We start from the raw sequence: 22063 nt of genomic DNA, 5'->3' as shown, positions 1-22063 counted from the left end.
CTGACCGTTGGTCGTCGACCTACTAGCACAGCAGAACTTTTCGACATCTCTAGTCCTGTCATATCAAGATGCAGTAAGGCCAGGTACCAATCATCGGAAAGCACATGCCGTGGGAATCTAGATGGCTGATGGTCGGTCTGGCCGGTCTCATTCATCGCCGGATTTGGTCAAGATTGAACGAATGATGAAGGAAACTTTTGTTTATGGATTGATTTGGGATTTCAGCCACGAGAGGACCTTGAGAACCCTACCATTCCTGTTATGGAAAATCAGAGGCCAATGTTTTCATTGTGTTGTGTTGTTTAGATGAAGCTGTGGTTTAGAGATGAGGTTGTTGATGAGCCTAGTCAGTGCGCACGTGACACTCGTGATGGCACTTACATGGATCAGACGTCCGTGATAACTACTAAGGTGCTGCCTACTAACCTACTACACAGCATAAAAGAATCATTCTAGATATGAGAAAAGGCATATGAACTCGAAGCCATTCAAAAACTCGAAGCTCATTTGGAAAACGCTTACTATCGTTCCTAACGGTTTGTCAGGTTCGTCCGTTTCGATCTCATGTACCTGAGATCGGCAACACACAAAAGGAAGCATAACGCCGCATCATGAAAGTGCTACTACCGACTTCAACAGCTTGGTCGTTCTGACCTCATGTAAGGAAATCTGATCATGCTTAAGCAATGTCTCCATTGACATCGATGTCTATGTTGAAATGGGCCAGTCCCGTCCACGGGTTTGCCGTTTCAGAACGAACCGTTGAGAACTTGAGGTTCACTAAAGATGCCGAAGATCCAGGAACCAAACTCTGATTGTAGACCAGGAGCATCTCATTCGCAACAGACTCCTGCAGTGGATGCTGTGTTACTGAACCTTGGCGTTGGAAGACCTTGCCTTATCAGGTTGGCAGCACCGATGTCGATCGAAGAGACTACTGTGAGCTCAAGCCTAGACTATTTGATTTCCTTCAGTAGCTCTGGAATCTACCCGCTGTCAGCTCCATCCTGATCGGAGCATTACGCAATAGGTCAATCCACCTGCCTCGCAACACCTAGCATTTGTAATTCGCAAATCCAGCCAAACCTACGGCTGGCAAACAGAGCACCGCCATGATAATTTTCAGCGACTCGCTACCTACTACGTAACCAGGACAGGACAAAAAATCGTTTAAATTTACCCGTTGACTCACCCTTCAAACCTGACAGCCACAGAAGCCATGGGAGGAAACTTGACCAGGTACAAGGAATGCAAACTAATAAACAACTGATCTAGCCAGGTCGTGGCACTTGATTTCTTCGTAAAAGATTGCAACAGGTCATTATTTGCTTATCTATCTCAAAATCCTAACCTATTCTTGAATAACTATAAACCTTGATTCGCAATCAGGAAACGGTCGTAACATGGTGCTCGTGTGCTTAGTCGCTTGTATTGATTCATAAGGACTACTACTACTTTTCCTACATGGAAGCAAACCTATTAACGCCATGAGTCGCAAATGCTATCCCTAACCACTTATTTACCCCTCATGTGAGGAGGAACCCACTTGCCAGCTGTTCGTGATGCAGGCTGAGATTCCGCCGGTGGAGCGGGAGATGGCTTTCGATCGTCCTCACCACGGCCAGAGCCGCTTCGGTCCATAGGTGGCGCACCACCCCTGGGCGCGAAGCGAGGTGGAGGCGCGGAAGATCCAGTATCGGCTCCGCTACCACCGGCCGCCTGCTTGGCAGCCTCGCGCTCTCGCCAACTGGGCTTGTTACCAGCAAGGGCGATTCTAGGAGGACCACTGGCAGAGGGTCGGTCGTTAGAATCGGACCTCTCGACAGGAGGTGCTCGAGCGGGCGGAGGTGCATCACCACCCTCACGGGCAGCCTCACGCTCTCTCCACTTGCCAGCTCCAAACATGGGTCTCCTGGCTTCAGAGGACTCTGTGCGCTCTGGTGCACGAGAGAAGCCAGCGGCAGGGGCTTGGGCCTTCTCGGCCTTGCGACGTGCCAATGCTTCATCTTCACGTCGTTGCTGAAGGGCAGCCTTCTCGAGAGTCTCTTGACGCTCCTTCTCTCGCTGTTCCTTGAGCTTAGCAAGCTCTTCCTTGCGAGCCTCATCACGGATGCGCTGCTCCTCCTTCTCGCGGGCGGCACGTTCTTCGGCCTCCTGAAGCTCACGCTCCTTCTCCTCGCGCTCACGCTTCTCGCGGAGACGTCGGTCGCGGACCTCCTTCTTACGTTGGGTGATCTGCTTCTCAAGTTCTCGCTCAGCGTCGCGGCGGCGCTTCTCGAACTCGTCACGGCGACGCTCATGCAGAGAGTCACGGAACTCCTCATACTGAGGCACCAGTCGGCTGAGTCGGTGCTTGAGCTCAACGCTCTCCTTATGTTTCTGCTCCGACTCCTGAAGCTTCTGGGTCTTCATTTGGTCATAGATCTTGCGATCTTCCTCAATTTGCTTGGCGTAATCCTCGGACAACTTCTTGGATTCCTCCTTACGGAAAGCACGTTCAAGATGATCGAGGCGCTTACCAGTGATGCGGAGACGCTCGTTAACGTCGTTCTTCTCACGCTCCAACTGGGCAAGCTTCATAGCACGTAGGCGGTTGCTGTCAAGGTTGTCAAGGTCCTCCAGATCGATATCGATAGCCTTGTCACCCATCTTGAGATCGGCGATCTGCTTCTTGAGCTCCTCCTTACGGACACGGTCACGCTCGGCCTTAAGTCGCTTGGCCTCACGCTCCTTTTGCTCATTTTGGAGTCGCAGATCCTCAGCCTCCTGCAGAGCCTGGTCACGAAGTCTCTTCTGGCGAGCATTCTCCTTCTCCTTCTTGGCCTGAATCTCAGAAGCAACTTCCTTGCGCTTCTGGATAAGGTCCTTTCGTGAGAGGATAGCGAGGTGCTCCTCTTCGGCACCAGCCTTGGCGCGAGCGAGAGCAGCCTCGCGAGCCTCGATGCGATTCTTGTTGAAGTTGGGGTCAACGTAATGGCAGGTGGTGTAAAGAGACTTGGCAAGGCGGGTAAGCTGCGAGCGGACGATCTCAGAGGGGGTGCTCTGGAGACGCTGAACAGTGCCAGTCTCAGACTCGGCAGAGCCAGCAGAAGAGCCACTGTGGCTGGCCTTGGAGGAAGAGAAGACGTCGTTGTCAAAGCTCAAGACGCCAGTGGCGTGAGCCATGCGAACAGACAGATCGCCCTTCTTGTTACCGTTCATGATGAACTTCTCGATGGTGCCACGAGTAACCTGGTAGGGCTCGGGGAACTGGGCGAGACTCTCAACAAAAGAAAGGTCAACAGTCTCGTAGACCTGGGAGAGCTGCTGGAACAGGCGGGTGAGGATAACCTGCTGGAGAGGGAGGATGTACTTCTCCATCTCAGAATCGGCACCAATCTTGGTCAGAATGGGGGAGATCTTCTTGCAAATGGAGAGAGGGTGGAAGTCAACCTCGAGAATCTCGTAGAGCTCACGAATCTCGGGACGGGCGCGCTGAAGGAGAGACTTGGACAGAGCATCACGGAAGAGTCTGGCACGAGTAGGAGCTTGAGACATGCCAAGGAGGTGAGTCAGGCGAGAGTTCTTGTTCTTCCTAGCCTCATCAAAGTCAACCATGGCACCGCGAGATCGGCTGGTGCTGATAACGGGGATGGCCAGAGCAGAGAGCACAACAAAAGAGGCGGCCTTCTGAAGCTCGGCATCGGACACAGGTGGGTTATCAGACTTCTTGCCCTGGCCGCTGGCGACCAAAATAGAGGACTGGCGGAGGAGAGTGTAGTACTTGGACCAAGCAGCGGCGTGGAACAGATGGTTGCCTCCCACAAGGAAAATTCGAGTCAATTTCTCGTAGTAGTTTGCCATCATGACATTCTTAGGAGGTCGCTTGCTGAGGTTAAGAAGAGTGTGGACATCCTCAACACTGCGGAAAGCCTCCTGCCAGAGCTCAAGTTCAACAGCGACGTTAAGCTGCTGGAAACGAGTCTCGAGATGTCGCTGCAGAGTGTCGGGGTCGCTCAGGTTGATGGCGTGCATCTGAGAAGAGTACTTGGCGGCGGTCTGGACATGGTTGCGGAGCAGCTCGCAAAGACGGCGGAACTCGGTCTTGCGGGTGTACTTGAGGCAGAAGTCGAAGGCCTGGGTAGCGGTGCTCTGGTAAAGAATCTCGAGACGAGCGTTGTTTCGGAGGATGTCGAGGACAGTTCGGTAGGCCTCCCAGAGGAACTTGAGCCAAGGTGTGACGATGGCTCGGTCAGTGCGGTCTCGGGACTGCTCGCCAGAGACGGTAGCAAGGAGAATAGACTCTGGGGTCTCAGTGGCCTCGAGATCGTCGATGTTGGAGGTGCCGGCTGTAGCGTCAATGCTCTCCTGAACTTCGTCGGCCTTTTGCTGGGCGGCAGTGACCTTCTCAACGGCGAGCTCGATGAACTTCTTCAAGACCAACTGTACATGCTTGTATTAGCGCCGAAATATCTCAACAGCGACTTGCGATTCGATCTAAGCCGGAATAGATTCACACACCTCGATGGTAGCAATATTTGTGTTTTGGGAAATATTCTTGTATTGGTATAGAGCATCCTTGGCAAGCTTGCCCTTCTTCTGTTCGACGGAGAGCTCGACGAGGAGGAGCATCACGGGCTCCAGCGACATGATGGGGACATTTCGGGATCGCTTGTTGGTGATGTGCTCATGTAGCAGGGTCAAGGCAGCGGAGGCCTGACCGACACCGATGAGTTCATGGGCCCTCTTGAGAACATTCTCGGGCTTTTGGTGCGGCGGAGGAGGCTATAGGAAAACTTCAAGTCAGCATCATGACGAATTAAGTGTGGAGGAGGGGTAAGGCTTCAACGGAGATAGGGCTTGGTTCACAGCGGTGGGAACAAAAGAAGGTATTCACATACCATGCTGGGCAACCTCCTCTAGATATAACTTGACTAAGAGAGGAGAGTTGGTGATGATGATCCGAGATCGATCAGCCGGCGGGGAGAGAGAGCTGAGTAAATTCGACCGGCACTCGTGATGGTGTTGCAAGGCACCCTTCCGTTGTGTTGAATTTTTCGTTTTTCGTGTGTGGCCGCTACAGCATGCGAGGAGGGGCTTTCACACGCTGAGTCAGCGTCTGTATAAAGTTGTGGCGGTGTCATTCTGTCTGTGGCGGGTACAGATATAGACGCCACAATTCTTGTCGATGGGGTGATTTAGTTGGCCCCTGGAGCTGTTTGACATCAATATCATCCTGAATGTTTCAGTTAAGTCAATGGGTGCGCAAGTGAGCCCTGAAGAAATGTTGAAGATCTCCAGCCACTTTGAACCTTGAGAGAAAAGTTGTTGTTATGCGTGGTGCAAAAGACATATCCATCTATTACCCAAGCTGCGAAATAAAGGTGTATTGTCTAAACTCGGTTCTCTTTGAGAGGGATTGTATAGGTATGTGATGTTAAAAAAGTATGAACGCATAATCCCCTTGAACATAGTACGTTAATCTGACTACCTACTGAACGATTCGCAAAATAGTTGGGCGTCATCATGTAAATGTGCACTCAAAGCCTGAGGTTTACACATACCTCATGATCCAACGTTATAATAACGTCTGTTACGAATCAGATTCAAGTTCACACTTTGGCGTAACGTCCTCGGGAACAGTTATGATTGACGGGAAATACCATTCTTGGACTCACATTCATACTTATTAAGATGACAGGAGCAGGCGACGTTCGGAGTGTTATAGAAATGTGGGCATCTCTTCCGAAATTTAAGTTCGGAGATTCCTTGCGAGGTAATTTATCCTCATAGCATGACTACTTATTGAGAAGGTTGGTGACACCTCTCATGGTCCGCAACGTAGATATTCGATAGTGACTTAGGGCACTCACTACTCTCTGGCAACATACGATATTAACCTTTACAGATATATCATGTGTCGGGAAGTCTGTCAATATTTATCGTAGTTATCAACAGGAGATATCCTTGACAATGGCGTCAGGTGGTCCCAGCTTGGCGTTGATCAATACATATATACGGATACTGTACAATTGGATAGGAATTAACCGAGCTTGGGACGTTCGAACTCATAAAAGAGTACGGATACACATAATTAACAAGCAGATGAGATGGAAGCCTGGCCAGGGGTAGAACGCAGGTACATGGACCGCGGATCGTGCAAAGATGCCGAAGGCGCGCACCGGCTCGGACCACGTCGATACACGGAAAACAAGACAGGCGACAGATGCAAAGCAATCAGCTCATAAGCGGGACTAGCAACCGAGACACGTTAATACGGGGGGAAGTGGAAGGCCGAGAGAGCTGTAGCCGTTGGACAACCAAGCAGCATCACAAAAGCAATACTATGGATCTTGATACAGAATTGTTTCACTCTCTGGTGAGCACTTGCGGCTGCTAAGCCCCGGCTCGAATGCAACAGCTCGCAGCAATCCGAAACGGAACACAGCAATAGTCGTGCAGGGCTACACAGCCCTTTCTCAGACTACAACCCTGAGAACGAGAAAGGTATCGTGACCTGTTGGACTCAATCCTTTGGACAGTTCTGTTGTGTTGCCAAGACGGGTCTCATCTTAATCACGACGCGAACCCCAGCAATTCTTGGTGGGGCTTTGTTGGCTCTTCTTTAGCAGACAATCCTGGATTCTTAGCTAGCTTATTAGCATGTCATTTAAGGGCCTGGGTGTAATAAAAGAGGGAATATGAGAAACAAACGAACGAACGAACGCATCGGTGGTTTTTGTTTCTGGAAGCGACTTTGGGTCTGCCAGAACACGGCCGAGGCTTGGAAATGGACGCTTTCGCTCGTCGCTTCCTGAATGATGGTATCTGCAAGGCACAGGCGATTAGAGATCCCCCCTAACCCGCAGGTTAAAGCAGCCCCTTTATGTATGCAGGCCACTACTGCAGCGTTCCGAGAGTGGGAAGTGACAGAAACGGAGACTGTGGATGTCTCGAACACGATCTTCTCAAAGAAAAATGTGAATCGGCTTACAAAAAAGGCCGTGAACGGTTCGGATACTGATGTTCTCGGCTCGAAGCTTGCACCAAGTGGTCGAGACGAGATCAAGAGCTCGGTCTTTGTTTCCTAGTGGCAATCACTTGTTGTACTATACTGTACTGTAGGTACCTATGCCCAAGCTTGAGGTGCCTTTGGTCAATGTCAACATGTCCTTATTGGAGGGTCGCGCTTTGGTGGCAGATCTTGTCATTTCTGCCCAATGACTAATAAATCTCGAGGACGATACATTAATTGCGGCTTCGAAGCGATCCTGTGGGAAGCTGAGATGGGAATCTGGGATAGGCTGTTTGAAACATGAGTGTCATCATTGATGATTGAGCTTGCTTTTCTCTTAACATGAGAGGACAACGTTAGCAATCGACTGTCTGGGCTCTTTTTCTACCACCTGAAAAGCAATACAACACGATTCCCTCGTCCCCAGCCACTGTAGACTTGACTAGGAGGGTTGCTGATTCAGGTCCCTCTCCTCACAATCTGCGAGGCAATATCAAGTGCCTGTAGCTTTGCAGCTAAAATGAGAGGCCTGGACGTAAACGGATTGGAGTCCTGATTTTGGGTCCAAGGGAATTAGATAGCTCCGCAGCCCCGCTGACAACCAATGGCGCGAGCTTCTCGGCTCCTGGAGGCTAAGACGATCAAGGGGATAAGGAGACGAGACAAATTTCATCAATCGCTGGAAATGGGACAGAAGAGTACATACGAGTGAGCTCATCAGAGTTTCACCATGATAATGCTCGTCAACAGTTCCAAGCCCAGAATCATGATAATGGAAAGAAGGACGTCGAGTACTAACCCCCCTGGCCTGTGTGTTCGTACCATGTTTCCTAATAGTACTTCCTTTTGAACAAACAATCAGTGTCCGAGCATATTGTGCTCCTCTTATTATTACATCCATGGATTGTACACACATAGTAGCAGCAATGAAAGCGTCCTTCCGCAAAAAGCCCCCCTAGCAAGGTTATCCCCCAGTTGCTGCCAGGGCTCCCGCAGTACACGAGCCATTCAGAAAATCCGTGCATTCAAGTAACTCAACCTCCAGACGGAAATCACTGGTCAATTCTCTACATATGACTCCACTATTGGCTCTAACTAAACCCTGCTGGATATGGACTAGGCCCGTAGACTGCGGTTGCGGTAGCGGTAGGTACCTTCCACCACTTCAGGTCTCTAGCTCGGGGGGGTTCCACTCAGTGAAGTGAGGTGCAGTTTCCCCCCCTACCAGGCTAACATCCCCCAGGTCCTTCCCATCACATTCTCCCACTCCTGCTCTCTGCCACCAAACTTCACCAAACCTTACCTTCCTTACCTTTACCCATCCACTTCCACTTTCCCTGGCTTCGACGGACCCTTTTTTCTTCTTCCTTCACATACCCGTTTCAATACAAACATCGACCTCCGAATACCGTCCCGACCGTCGATCCTCTCGTTCCCGTCCGCGTCTTCAGCTTCTTCGCAAGCTTTCAGCTCACTCAAAGTCATTCATTTGACTCGAGCCCGACTCTCCGTAAGTTATTTCTCAAGCAATCGAACCCGCCTTCTCGCCGTCAATCAGGGGTGAGCGACATTAGCATTCGCTCGTCCACGACCAAATCAACTACGAGATGAACGGCACTGCCTTCGATCAACAATGGCATTGAACGAAAAAAATTCGATTAACTCGGAGCACGCTCATCTCAATTCCTTGGTCCGCTCCTTGTTCATGTCGCGACGCTTTCATCACCCCTCGAAACCAAGACGAAATCGATTCTCCAGTAGACTAACCTTGATTGATGGCAGTTCTCATCGTGTTCGCGCGCCTAACCGCCGTGACTCTTCCGTTAAATAGCGTCACATTTAATCTATCCCGGCAACCCGTTCCAAGATGCCTCAGTACACCTCTCGCGATGTCGGCGACCCTTCGCAAATCAAGAAGAACAAGCAGTCCATGGCTGATCTCAAGCTCCGACGGCTAACGGAGCTGAACAACCGCCTGCGCGAGGATCTTGAGCGAGAGCGCATTCCCGTCAGCACAGCGTCAAAGAGGTATGTAAACCGTGACGGAATTGTCGCGTTATTTACAGTGACTAATTCCGCGACAGCATCATCGCTTACTGCAACGGTACCCGAGACTACATGGTTCCCTCCGTCTGGGGCGCCGTGCCCAAGGGCGAGGACCCCTATGCGCCGCAACAATCTGGTGGCTGCTGTGTGGTCATGTAATACCAGTCGCTGCAATTCTTTTTCTTCACTACGGATTACCAAAAATCAACTACTACGCAATGTCGACGATGATTCAGCGATTGGAGGAGGGCCACAGTCAATTTTGATATGTTTGTGACGCATTTCAAGGGAGTAAATTAAGGAGATCTGAGTATGGGATACTCGGACAATACGGGCGAAATGGGCCCTGGATACCGAAGCGCTGGCTAGCGACACGACAACGACATCCACGACAGTCATTTGGGGAAGCTGTTCGGAACAACCTGTCCCACTGACGAAGCGCCAGAAAGGGGGAGAAAGTCAGCATCCATACGATCCAGTTGTACCACAGGGACCCAGATCGAGATACCCCAAGATACCATTTGAGCGGGTCACAAAAACCAACAGCGAGAGAGCAAGGGGAACTATAGTTCAAGGTGATTTTAATTCTGTCTCGGCGCATGCTTTGCTTCTTCCAGCTGGATGGGACATGTGCTGCCACGAGACCACAAAGGGGACGTTGAAGCACCACCAGGGGTCTGGGTCTGGGTTCGAAGAAACGGTTAACGGATTGGGCTTTTCGCGAATGTAATAATTCCCAAATTTTTATTATCATTTTTTGTTATCATCTAGGTACCGTTTCCATGTCGTGTACGTTTCCAAGCCAATTTATACTTCTTGTCAATGAGTCGACGAGTTTAATTATTCCAATATTTCGCATCTGCGCTGTGTCTCGCCAGTCTACAGTTGCTTATTCTTGGTTTCGATTTGCCTTGAATTTAGAGGTACGGTATATCAATTGTATTGACTTCTTGTCGTTTCCAAATATGATTTGCTACGTCCCTCTTCACCCGTTAGGATGACCTGACTCTGCTTGCGTTCGCCCGACCCCGCCCGATCCAAACATAGTTCAGTTTGATCAACCTCAGAGCGAGTCAAGTGGACCATCTGGGTCGACCTGACTGCTCTCGACCGAGAGGCTTGCATCCGTCACATCAGCTAATCAGCAACACTGTACCTAATCCATCAACTCATCGCATCGCCTCGTATCTATCATTCTCGTGTCCAGAGCATAATCTGTCTTTATTTACTCCTGAATCTCCCATCGATTCTCACCTGTCAAAGCAGACATCAAGATCGCCGCTAGGGAAAGGCATTGAGTTGCTGCTATAGCCGAAACTCTGAACCCCAACGCCGCAGTCGAAAAAGAGATAAAGAAAAGTCAAATCGGAGCCGGTCCAGCCAAGAAACAGACCACGACGTTCCCAGAACGGACTGCATAGGAACTACCAACCATCGATCAATACTGAAAGCATGGCCAGCCAAACGCCTCTTCCCCGCGTCTCCATCCAATTTTGCACCCAGTGTAAATGGATGCTAAGAGCAGCCTATGTAAGTTCACCTAACCTGCCTCAACTAATGACACGTATAATATGGCACACCCCAAGAACAAAAAGCTGATGTTCTTCAGTACGCTCAAGAACTGCTATCCACGTTCTCTACAGGTCTCGGTGAAGTCGCTCTCCAGCCCTCCACAGGCGGAACCTTTATTGTTTCCATCACCCATCAGGCTCCTGGGGCAGAGACCGCCTCCACAAAGACTCTCTGGGACAGACGTGAGGATGGAGGTTTCCCCGAGACAAAGGAGCTCAAGAGAAGGGTGAGAGATGTCATTGAGCCGGAAAGGGATCTGGGCCACGTGGATAAAGATTACGGAAAGAAGAAGGATGGCGCAGTGGAAGAGAAGACAGACAAGACCGAGGAGAAGAAGTGCGAGGACTGCCAGTAACATTTTCATACTTGGTGTCCAGTTAAATGCCTTACCTTGAATTATGATGCCACGAGTGCGCAGTTGCAACAGATTGTGCCAGTAAGAACTCCAAGCCTCATCGTCACTCGCGTGTATAAATAGGAGCACACCTCCACCTACAGTGCCCACGACCCCAGGCAATACCAACCAGTGGTGACTCGTTTTCATGCAAGATATTCCTCAGGACTCGGAAACAAAGACTTTTAACAAGACTCATAGCAATATAACGAAAACTCTTTTTAGCCCCCAATTCGTACAGCAATTAGCGTTTTCTATCCTCCTGGTCGACTTCCACCAGCTCCCAGATCACTTAGCAAAATCAAGCAAATGCTGTCTCCTCCCCCTACCAACCCCAGTTAAAAGCACAAAACGTATACAGAGGTTGCCTTTGAGCAACGAATAAGACCACACAAACCTCGTCCATGAAATGCAACATGGCCGTTAAAACGCTCCCAGCCAGATTAGCCGTCGATGGATTATCCTCGTCATCACAAGAAATAAAGTGAGAGATATATCACCTGCCTCCCGAACTGCGTTTGTCCACGGGCCAGCCTACGCGGAGCAGACATATGACATCAGATCGTCTGTCCCGTGGATCATATGCATGGAATCCGAGAACTGCGTGCAACTCAAAAAACAAGTCTTGTCAATGTTTTATCTGTGGAGCTAAGAAACAGCCGTTTGTCGTTATCAAGTTCGCATATAGGCATTAGAGACGATTCGGGTTTCGCAAAAATCAGCGTCGCGGTCCGGCGCCTCTTAAGTTCCGTCACCCTCCCAGTGAACCAACATTCCCTACCACCACAGGTGGCAAGGCTAGCTGCGAGACGGCGGAGATCGGGGGTGCGCTTCGATCGAGACAAGTCCCGAGTCGAGTCGTTCGTTCTTCGTCGCAGTGGTCATCCACGCCGGTCGAGGATGCGATCGTTTAACGTCGTCCGAACCTGTTGAACAAAAATTGTTGGTATAAATTCTTCATTTCTTCATCTTGGAGAGGGAATTGATTGGCGTGTTTTTGCTGCCATTCTTTTGAACATACTTTTGCTTCTTTTCAGCGGGTTTCAAGATCTGTTGAAAGAAAAAATATTAGCATCCTCCATGTCAAAACGCCCACTTTCGAAACTTACCTGGAAAGAACACAGCAAACTCTCGTCGACACTCATCATAGCACCAGCATTGTCGAATTCACCACAGTAGTTGGGCGCACTGAATAGTGTAACCAGCTGGCGCTTGGAGAAGAATTCGTAGCCATCCTCAACAACCTGGTGAGCTCGGCAAATAAGATCCATATCATGTTTCTGGAGGAAACGCGAGACAACATCAGGACCGAAAGTAAAAGAAACACCTCGATCGTTTTCACTCCATCCAGTAATATCCTTATCGGGATCAGACCACAGAAGATCACAGAGAAGACCGCAGTCAGGAATCTGGTGTACGTCAGTATGACACTCAAAGAGCAATGCGCCTCATATTTTGCGCGAGGCAGCATGTACTCACATCAGTAGGGCGCATAACCCGGCGGATCTGCTCCATAGAGTTGAGATCAGGGCTCAGACCACCGTGCATGGTGAAAATCTTCTCGTCAATGATAGCAGCGATAGGAAGGCAGTTAAAGCAATCGGTGAAAGTCTTCCACAACTTGATGTTATAGCGACGCTTGCACTCGTCGTAGAATCCATAAATACGGTTGATGGAGGCACACTCGTGGTTACCTCGAAGGATGAAGAAGTTTTCGGGGTACTTGATCTTGTAGGCGAGGAGCAAGCAGATGGTCTCAAGAGATTGCTTTCCTCGGTCGACGTAATCACCGAGGAAGAGGTAGTTGGCCTCGGGAGGGAAGCCACCGTACTCGAAGAGTCGGAGAAGATCGTAGTACTGTCCGTGAATATCACCACAGATCTAACAAGGCGCAGAAAGGCAGGTCAGCACATGGATTCTCTTGTTTGCCTCAGGTTCGGTACAACGGTGGAGAAGTCTTTCGAGTATTCTCAAGTTGAAACGACCAAGGAAAAAATGATTTTTTTTTATTTTTTTTATTTTTTTTTTTTAAAAAAAAAAGAAAAAAACATACCTTAATGGGGGCCTCAAGCTCGAGGAGGATGGGCTGAGAAATGAAGATCTCACGAGCCTTAGTACAGAGGTAGCGGATCTCAGCCTCAAGGAGCTGAACTTGCTTGCCAGGCCGGCTGCCTCGCACCTCGAGTAGACGGTCGATTATAGAGTCGAGATCGACCTCGTGTTGGTCTGCCATTTCGAGAGTATTTGCTGGCGAGAGCGAGCCCGCGGTAGAAATGAGGGAGGGTCGCGTGGGGGAGGAGGAAGGCGGCAGTCAAGATCGCTAATCAGAACAACTGCGGGGGTAACTTGTCGAGTGGAATATGATAGCAAATGGATAGATGCACTTCACAAAAACCTGGCCGAGTCAGCCGATGAAACCGGGGAAGCAATAAGACACAAGATAACGAGAGAAGGAGGAAAAAGACAAATGGAAGTGAAAAAATTGTCTCCAAACTCGCAAAACGCCTTGACCGACACAAAGCGTGAAAATTTGACGATGGATATTGAGGCAAAAGATGGGTTGCGTTGCGATGGTGGAAACAGCAAGGAGAGCCCGGAAATTTTGGAGGGGAGAAGCCAGGCAAGGAGCGTAGGTAGTGCGGGAGGGGAACAAGAGGGGAGACGAGACGGCGCGGCGCGGCGAGCCAGCGAGGGAGCAATGAATGAATGGGGCGCACCAAATGCAAACTTACCCGTGAAGGGATCACGTCTCTCTATCAGGGAGAGGCTATTGCTGTGTCTGCGGAAGCTTTCGAGGGTTGAAAGCCAAATTGACAGCAGTGAATCGAGTCAAGCAGGTTGTCGATACTGAATTGAATTACAACTCAATCAGATCACGTCAAATACAGCGACAAGAACAGTCGTCGTCGTGGTTGCCGCAGTGGGCCACCGACTTTGGTTGTTGATAGCTGTACCAGAAAGAGACGTAGGTACAGGGCGTCAGAAAATGGGGGGCAAGCCGAAGAGGAGAATGGAACAAAACGCCGTCAGCGCGAGTTTTTGTTACTTTATTCTCGTCCGAGATAATAGGTATGCGTCAACAAATATGTGACGCTTCGTCGCCTTTGTATGGTAAACAGGTCAAGAGTAGCAGATAGGCCACTCGATCGTCTTTTCTTTTTTTTGGAGATGAGAAGTGATGTTCTCGTCGTCGTTACTATCGTCGTCTTGTTTTGTATTTGTGTTGGGGGCAGCCAAGCGGGCGCGCGATCAGTGAATTTGGAGTCGGGTTTTTAGTACGGACACGGTGGTTCGTCGGTCGTCGTCTGAGGCCAAAGTAAATGGCGGAGCAGGGTTAATCAAAGCAGCTCTTCGCGAAGATGGGCAGCTTGGAATATATTCGCAGAGTGTGTTGACGATGGGCTAACACAGTGATAAACGTAAGGTAACGTCTTCGTCTCGGTCGTCGTTGGGTTGAGTTTGAAGGGTTGAAGGTTTTCTCAGAACGGAAGGGGGAGGGGGATATTTTTTTCACCTACCCGTCCAGTCCAGCCCAGTTGTCTCTAGGTCCTCGTCACCACCACCTTACGGATACCACCAAAAAGCAAACTACGAGCTAGAGCCATCCACTGCAAGAAAAAAAAAAGCCCAGACCTTCTGTAGCACCCGACGCTTGGGGCTGCCTGCGACGGTACCTGCCTTGGCTCAAAGGACGCTAGTACAGGGCCCGAGGATTGGATATGAGCTGGAATGGGACTCGGAAGCTTTCTGGGGATGTGACTACAGGGATGACGGCGCTGCTGGGACCACTGAGCTATAGCTAGCTTCCAGTGGGAGGCCGCTATATAGTTGAGCCCGGTCCAACACCATCCATTGACTCTTGGAGCTGTCCTAGTAGGTCTATCTATACCTTGGGCAGGTCGGTATGTAGCAAGGTTTGATTCATCCTCCAGGACGGTGATCTTCACATCAAAGTCACATCACCAAAGCTTGGCTTTCTCGACACTCAAGCAGTCGCACATACGACAGCACGAGACTGGAACGTAGCTCATCTTGCAACCTCAGAGTCCCTCCACAGTTGCTTCGTCAGTAGCTGTATGTACACGTCGTCCTGGGTTACTTGTCTCGCTTGCTTGGCTGAAATCAACGTCTCATTTCCCTCTGTCTATTATTAAAAGGTCTCATTTGCTTGCTGCCCTTTGGGTGCCCAAGTATGGGTACCCTCACTTCCGCGTCCCGTTTTGCAGAAGAAAACGTCGAGCTTATCAGAAAGGTGAAGGAGATGGACAGACAAAAAGGGGCGTCTCGTCTCAACTCGCAAACTTACTGCATAGCTTTAGCGACCGGATTCGTCGGCGCTTAATCCCAAAGTCAATCTAAACATCAGTTTCATGCTGCTCAGCCTCTCTCGGCTTTCTTAGCTTGATCAGTCCACCAGTACCGAATATCAAAATCTCTCGGCTCATTAGCCACCCAGGTGGTTTGCATAAAAACCGGTACTGATTTAGTCGCTGACATAAATATTAGATCACTCTTAGCGTATATATGGCCTAAGAGTGGACTAATGATTTTGTTTGTTCTGCTTCAGGTCCCTATTTTTTTTTTTAGTAACCCGTCTGCCATCTTAATAATACAGACATGAGAGAGAGAGAAGCTGTCGCGTGCGTTTTAGATCGGGAGAGCTGATTCGACACGAAGCGTAGCAGCAGGGGTCCCTTGACTCAAATAAGATCCATACATTTTTAGCAATGGATGGATGTCCATATAAAAAAGATATGGAAGAACATGAAGTCGCACTGCGCTCGGATACGTATCATCCAATCCCAATTCTGTATTCGTACAGTTTCTCTTGTTAGAGCAAATAGAAGCCGTGTTGCTAATGCCACGACTCGGACACCGACCTTGAATGCAACTCCATACCTCTAAACATAGTCATACAGGCAGGTCTAGCCCGTCGTTCGCGGGCTGTATTTTCTGGAGCATCTCCATAAACCCCATGGGATTTCTCAACATCGGTGCATTAGATTGCCTAGAATATTGCCACTCGGCTTCACACAACACATCATCAGCACATGCCTATTTTCTGTAGAACATGCTGATCCTTTTCCACCGTCTCTCGCTCTGTTTTCCCTCAACAACTGAATACACCAACCAAGGCCAAGGCCCCGGTGTATACGAGGACTCAATATTTGACCGACGGAGGACTAGCTCTACAAAGTTAAGCTCAGTTCACCATGGAATCATTGCAGTGCGGTTGAACCATCGATCCCACGTAAGCTCGATGAGGGTAGCATCTACAGAGTAATCAATCATATGTGTATCACAGCTTGTCACTCTTGCTCTCAGACACGTCAGTCATCAAAATAGACGGTAACAAATCGTTCATATGTAACCTATTTTGTCCCTCCCTCGACTGTTTCGGCAATAAAAAAACAACCCCAACCCTTCACCGACCATCAACTTTCTCTCAACCGCATTGCGTCAGGACAACATTTTCATGCCCCGCTAACCATGCAGCCGGTGTACGATAATGCAAGCTTGTCTCTTAGAGTCCATATTGAGGCAAGCAACTGGAACGAACGAGTGTGGCACCTCGTCATATCCTGAAAATGTCATCATTCATCTACCTACCAATCTCGATACCTTTCACGTGATATCTTAATTGATCAGCACAGCTAGCAGCTTAGAGATACACTTTGCCATCATGAGATTACCCTTCCGTGATATGATTGACTAGAAATTTCCGAACATGTCACTGCTAGTTTCCGTACGCCCGTCTTTGTTTTGTCATGTACTCTGTTCTTTCAGTAAAAAGTGTTGATTCTAGGTGCAATACATAGTACTGTCTAGGTACTCTAGGTTAAGTCCCAGCATTTAAATACCACTCGAGATAAAGTTGATCTTAACGGTAATGTGAGTAAGGTAATCCACTATCATTAATTAGTCTTATGCATTGATATCGTAGCTCTTGGCTTTAAATATTCTCAAACAGTTCATCGCTGGGCCAGCCCTTTGGCTTCCGCATTCCATGGCGGAGTCCTCTGCCAACGCCTTTTCCTTCCCATGAATCCTCCAAAAAGAAGAGTAACCCTGTAGTTACTATGTCCGTCCTGCCTTTGAACGCCAAGCTCAAGTGCTTCCGTGTAGCCCTTTGTAGTCTCAAGAAACAAACCCTTAATCGAAATCAACAAGTTAAAAAATACCACTCAACAATGAGTCTGCTACCCCAATGCGCCCGTCCATTAGGACTCATCTTCTCCGGGTTGATGCCCTCCGCTTCTTCGCCTTGCTCGCCCTGGTCTTGCCGCCCACAGGTTCCGCTGCTGCCTTGACTTCTTCCTTCTCATCCGCTTCTACGGCAGCGGATGCAACTGCATTATCAACATCCATACCCAGCCCTTTCAGTGCTTCGTCATCAAGATCCGTCAGATCTTCGCTGAGCGTTCGGACAGCGTCCCTGCCAGCCCACTGTTCTTCAAGAACCGAAGTCCCCTTGGGGTCGAGGCCTTTGAGATACCAAAGTATCCCTCCATCCGTAAGCGGGTCGGAAGGATCTAACCCAAGGCTGCCGTTGGACTGAGGTGGTGTAGGTGGTCCTGACTGTGCAGTCTGAGGCTTCGACACATAACCATCTGTGCCAGGAGGCGTATCGGATGACTGCACAGTATTAGGAAGAGACTCTTGCTTCTCTCCTGCTTCCGCCTTTGCGATTTCTGAAGTGTCCACATCAATATTAGTGCTTACGTCGATATTTCCATCATCCGATGTGATATCCATTGCATCTCCACCCTCGGTTGAATCAGCCTTGACAGTGATTTGAAGTTCAGCATCCACCATGATGGTATCGTTCGCTTCATCAGAAGGATCCGTCGACTTGTCTTGACTTGTAGCAGTCAGTGGACGACGAGATTCTACACTCTTGTCGATAGTATCCTCCAGCTCCTTCTGTAAGCCCTCAAATGGCTTCTGAGAGATCTCGGATTCAACTCGTAAAGCTGCCTCGAGGAATGGCTGTACTGCTTTCAATATACGCTTGCCTAGCTTCCGTCGTTCTCGAATATCAGAGAATGTATGCTTGGCAGGAGACGCATCGTTTGATTCATGTTGAGTTGCGTCCGTAGATAACTTAGGTTCAGGTGTCGTAGCCACGCCGTCGCTGATGACCTTGCACAGGTCTACAGCAAACGACATTACTGTCACATAAAATCGGGTGTTTATGCGAGTTTGTAGCTTGTCTAAACCGTTGCTGAAGAGGTCCTTGTCCAAACTGAACTAGTTAGTCTTTGCCATAAGTTGTAGTGAAGACTGGACTTACGATATTGCCCTGTCGATGGCAGGATCGAGTAGTTTTGCGACAGGAAAATAACACTCGTCCACAAATTCTTGTTCGAGCTCGCCAGCATCCACTTTGATCTGTTCCCGCTCAACAACTTGACTCGCAAGGTTCCTGAGCTGCTCTAGTTCTTTCACCAAGTCTTCAGCGAATTCGATACGTCTTGTCAGCCTCGCCTTTCCGCTTGGGCCCATCGCAGCGAAGTCTCGTCGTGTTAGCTCCATTGAGGAAAACGATTCCATCTGGAGCTGGAGACGTTTTAGAAGTGCAGCACCACGGCGCTTCTGCCTTTTGAGGGTCCAGTAGCGACATGCCTCGCTCAGAAAATCCTTACGCTTACGGAAAGGAAACCTTTGGATTGAAGCCTCCACAATCTCAAATACCACCTGGGGTATAACGGGCGCACCTGAGGGCATCTTCCACAAGTTCTTTGGGGGCTGCCCTTTCTTCTTGTCGCCAGAAATCGAGCTCTTGTTACCCGCAAGCTGCGTCTCCTCTGATGGCTGTTCAGCAAGCGCATCGCGATGCTGCGCTGCAATGTTGTTTGCAGCGACGGTGTTGTCGGCCCAGATGCGATTTCTCATGGTTCTCTTGTAGAACTTCTTGGCGGCTTTTGTGGCCTGGTGAATGTTGTGCTCTTGCGCATAGTCAGGCGGGCAATGCTTGTCGCAAAACGCCTTGAGAACCATGCCACCATCTAATACGGCGAGAGCACCCTGGCTCGTCTTCATTTTAAGAAACAGCCGGGATCTCCGAGCGCAGGTAACATGGAACGCTTGATAGCAGTTCTTATTTCCACATTGGATGCAGGCGCCCATTCGTTGTCGGCATATGTAACATGTCAGCTTCCACCGACTTTTGGGCACCTTTTCTACATCCATAACGGGTTCCATGAATGTATGATTCCCTAGAGATACCTCAGGAATCCACATCGCGCAAAGGAGGTGAGACCATTTGGAGGAATTTGTTTGCTTGAATGCTCCGTCGGTGTTGGGACAGAAGATACAAGTCTGTACAAGTTAGTATAAAAACCTATCGATACGATTTGAAGTAAACTTACTGGAACTCCCCGACCACACAGCATGCATTTGCGGCATAGCCACTGGCCTTCTGGGATAAAAGGTACTCCGTAGCATTCTTGGTGGACTGCGAGGTTGCAGCCATCACAGAACACGATTGCGTTGGTGTTTTCACAGTCACCGTCATCACAAATGGCACATCTAGAGTCAGGCTCTTCACCTCCCTGGGGTTCACCGTTGACTGCCGCGGCCGAACTTGATCGAGGACGATGAGTTTGGGGAGGTTTGGGATTTGGTTTTGGTATTCGCTTCTCCAGCGCATGCCACTCTTTTTCGATTTTCGTCATGGTAATCTCGAAAATTTCTCGCGTTATTTCTTCGAGTTCGTCTTCCTTGCGACGAACATTCAGTCGCTCGAGCCACATGTCGTCTTGCTCATCCATATCATACTCTACACGGCCAATTCGTCGATGGGAAACCGGCTCTTCAGACGCAGTAGCATCAGTCAGGTCCGCGTCATCCTCAGCGTGGAGATCAGATGATTTGATTAAGGATTGGTCTGGGCGCATGTAATGGTCGCTCTCTTGATATCCGACATTACTCATCGCCTTGTCAACATAACGAGCCTGACCAAACGTTTTGCTTTCGAACAACTCTATGCGATTCGTCTTGCGGTATGAGGGTAGCTTGAGGTCTAGCTTCTCCTTTGGTGTTTGGTTTTGAATAGGGAGGATTTTTGGTGTTTTTGGTGTTGTCATGAGATCTAAAGGCCGACTGCTGTAGAAGCTAACAACATCTCGAGTCGGTCGACGAGGACGACGCAAGGGGGTTTCATTGGGAGCATCGGCAGCATTCGAGTCTGAACGACCTTGAGGATTTGGGGTGTTCCCAGTTGATGCGGGGTTCGGTTGTCTTGAAGGGGTCCTAGTGTCGTCCAAAGGTGTTGTGAGCATTGGGACAGTCGACATGTCTGGCTGCTCTTGGGGGATTCCATCGACTTGCTCGGACCGAAGGACTAAGAAAGTGGCCTCAATATCTAAATTAGGATGGAAGTCTTCCCAGCTGCGCTCCTCGCGGGGCTTGTAGTCTTCAGCTTGCTTTACGGCTGTCGCCATAGCTGCAGCGGATCCCCATTGCATTTCTTCCAAATCTTCGTTTCCAGCAGCTCGTGTGCGAGCCCCTCGTTCGCGCCGGGGCATGAGAGACGGTGAAGGGCCATTGATAGCTTCGCGCGCAGCGGCTCGTGATCGGGAAGATGTTGAAGGGCCAGCGGTATTTGGTGTAGCCAATATGTCAGAAGTAACATAGCGGCCACCTCCACCTGCTCCTCCTGCAATGAATCTGGAGCCTGCGGGAGCATATCGTCGTCGTTTTGGTGGAGGCTCAGTAGCAGAAGCTGCCGCAAGAGCAGCGGCCCTCGCAGCGCGAGCTGCGTTGGTTGAACCTGGAGGACGCCCTCTGCGACGTCCAGTCACAGGTCTCCTAGGAGTCGGAGACGCCGGAGCCATCGTGAGCGGTGTCAACGGCGATGTGTATACGAGACTCGATGTGTTGTTGGCGGTAGTTGAGGATGGTTAATCGCGTCAGGGAGAAGGTGGCGCGCTGGCTCAGTTGGAGGCTTGGCAGGGTCACCGATCATTTGAAAGAAACCATATACGTAGAGAGCGATTTCGTATTGAGTACAACGGGATCGGTAGTCGAAATAAGGTCCGGCTGGTCGAATATTGATAGAAATCGCGACTTTCAGGAGATACGTGACGTCGAATCGGCTGGCGGCTTTGCTTCGGGGCAACGATCCTGAACGCGAAGCAGGCACGGGCCACTCGGAGCGCAGGGGTTTTGTGCGGGTTAGTCAGCAGGAAGCAGCCTGGCAGACAAAAAAGATGTGACTGATTACGCAGTTTCCAAGCAGTACTTTGTCTGGGTTATAATTTCAATAGTCTTTGGCCCTGTGACTTTGAATATGCCTCCTCCTGCAGGCTGCAGCTCATACTTCTTTTAGTCTTGTTCAGGCTTAAGGTTGCCGGGTTGCATCTTAATACGTGGGGAAACAAGATCTACGTTAGTAGAATTGAATGACATTGTCGGATCGATTATCGAATCTGACACGACTCGTAGTTCTAGCTATGCAGCAGTAGACATTCCATTCAGCTCTAATGGCCCCAAAGTGACGTATGTTTTGCAGATTGAAACATGGTTGTACATTCTTTAGTCTTTTTTTAAAGTTTAGTTCAGTGTTCAATGCAACCAATCCAAATATGTGGTGTTGAAACTCATATAACGAAACCCATGACATTTGATGAATCTGTAAATCTTGGCCATGCAGGAACATCTTCTCAGGCAAGATCTGAGTCAATTACGGATCTGGGGTCCGTTTCGAGGTTCCATCACATCCGGCAGGCGCTCAAGCCATGTCCACTCTGATTGAAACTTGGATATCCGTGTAAGCGAACTGGGTCAAAGGCTCCTCCCAGATCTACGTTACCGCCTTTTCAACCTGACGTGTCGGTCTTTTTATAGAAAATGGCATTGTGAGATTAGGCTACTTACTGGGTATTTACCCATGTGAAGCGGACAAACTAACACCGCATTCTCGACGCTGTACTATCAGCCACTGCAGATGACTAAACCGAAGCTGGATTGAGAGTTATAAACTACGTGATCGATGCGTGCATGAGAGCTTTGCCGCATTCACGATGGCCTCAGATCTAGCGACCCTAGTACTA

General features: G+C 49.6%; 7 protein-coding genes across 7 annotated transcripts; 4 read left to right on the top strand and 3 right to left on the bottom strand.

The window, feature by feature from the left end:
• Positions 1-1409: 1409 nt before the first annotated feature.
• FGSG_07237 (uncharacterized protein) lies at positions 1410-4883 on the bottom strand (the record flags this gene model as incomplete). The annotated part of the gene is made up of 3 exons (XM_011328670.1): positions 1410-4422; positions 4501-4764; positions 4881-4883. The coding sequence occupies 3 exons, from the start codon at positions 4881-4883 to the stop codon at positions 1516-1518; spliced, it is 3174 nt and encodes a 1057-aa protein (XP_011326972.1). The 3' UTR covers positions 1410-1515.
• Positions 4884-6800: 1917 nt separating this feature from the next.
• FGSG_07236 (uncharacterized protein) lies at positions 6801-7203 on the top strand (the record flags this gene model as incomplete). The annotated part of the gene is made up of 2 exons (XM_011328669.1): positions 6801-7055; positions 7105-7203. 2 exons carry the CDS (start codon positions 6801-6803, stop codon positions 7201-7203), a joined length of 354 nt encoding a protein of 117 aa, XP_011326971.1.
• A 1045-nt stretch (positions 7204-8248) lies between these two features.
• FGSG_07235 (uncharacterized protein) lies at positions 8249-9841 on the top strand. Its single transcript, XM_011328668.1, has 3 exons — positions 8249-8504; positions 8777-9022; positions 9079-9841. Exons 2-3 carry the CDS (start codon positions 8862-8864, stop codon positions 9197-9199), a joined length of 282 nt encoding a protein of 93 aa, XP_011326970.1. The 5' UTR covers positions 8249-8504; positions 8777-8861; the 3' UTR covers positions 9200-9841.
• A 397-nt stretch (positions 9842-10238) lies between these two features.
• Positions 10239-11038, top strand: FGSG_07234 (uncharacterized protein). The gene is made up of 2 exons (XM_011328667.1): positions 10239-10570; positions 10650-11038. Exons 1-2 carry the CDS (start codon positions 10493-10495, stop codon positions 10965-10967), a joined length of 396 nt encoding a protein of 131 aa, XP_011326969.1. The 5' UTR covers positions 10239-10492; the 3' UTR covers positions 10968-11038.
• A 779-nt stretch (positions 11039-11817) lies between these two features.
• On the bottom strand, positions 11818-13509 carry FGSG_07233 (serine/threonine-protein phosphatase PP1). The gene is made up of 5 exons (XM_011328666.1): positions 13060-13509; positions 12486-12887; positions 12116-12415; positions 12028-12056; positions 11818-11932 (listed from the first exon to the last, which is right to left on the bottom strand). Exons 1-5 carry the CDS (start codon positions 13237-13239, stop codon positions 11917-11919), a joined length of 927 nt encoding a protein of 308 aa, XP_011326968.1. The 5' UTR covers positions 13240-13509; the 3' UTR covers positions 11818-11916.
• FGSG_13102 (uncharacterized protein) lies at positions 13474-13857 on the top strand (the record flags this gene model as incomplete). The annotated part of the gene is made up of 1 exon (XM_011328665.1): positions 13474-13857. One exon carries the CDS (start codon positions 13474-13476, stop codon positions 13855-13857), a length of 384 nt encoding a protein of 127 aa, XP_011326967.1.
• A 3377-nt stretch (positions 13858-17234) lies between these two features.
• FGSG_07232 (uncharacterized protein) lies at positions 17235-20845 on the bottom strand (the record flags this gene model as incomplete). Its single annotated transcript, XM_011328664.1, has 3 exons — positions 17235-18252; positions 18301-19328; positions 19379-20845. The coding sequence occupies 3 exons, from the start codon at positions 20843-20845 to the stop codon at positions 17235-17237; spliced, it is 3513 nt and encodes a 1170-aa protein (XP_011326966.1).
• Positions 20846-22063: the final 1218 nt, after the last annotated feature.

This window comes from Fusarium graminearum, chromosome 4, assembly GCF_000240135.3.
Source record: "Fusarium graminearum PH-1 chromosome 4, whole genome shotgun sequence".
Taxonomy (NCBI): domain Eukaryota; kingdom Fungi; phylum Ascomycota; class Sordariomycetes; order Hypocreales; family Nectriaceae; genus Fusarium; species Fusarium graminearum.
The sequence above is the reverse complement of the archived record's forward strand: the minus strand, read 5'-3'. Positions and strand labels throughout refer to the sequence as shown.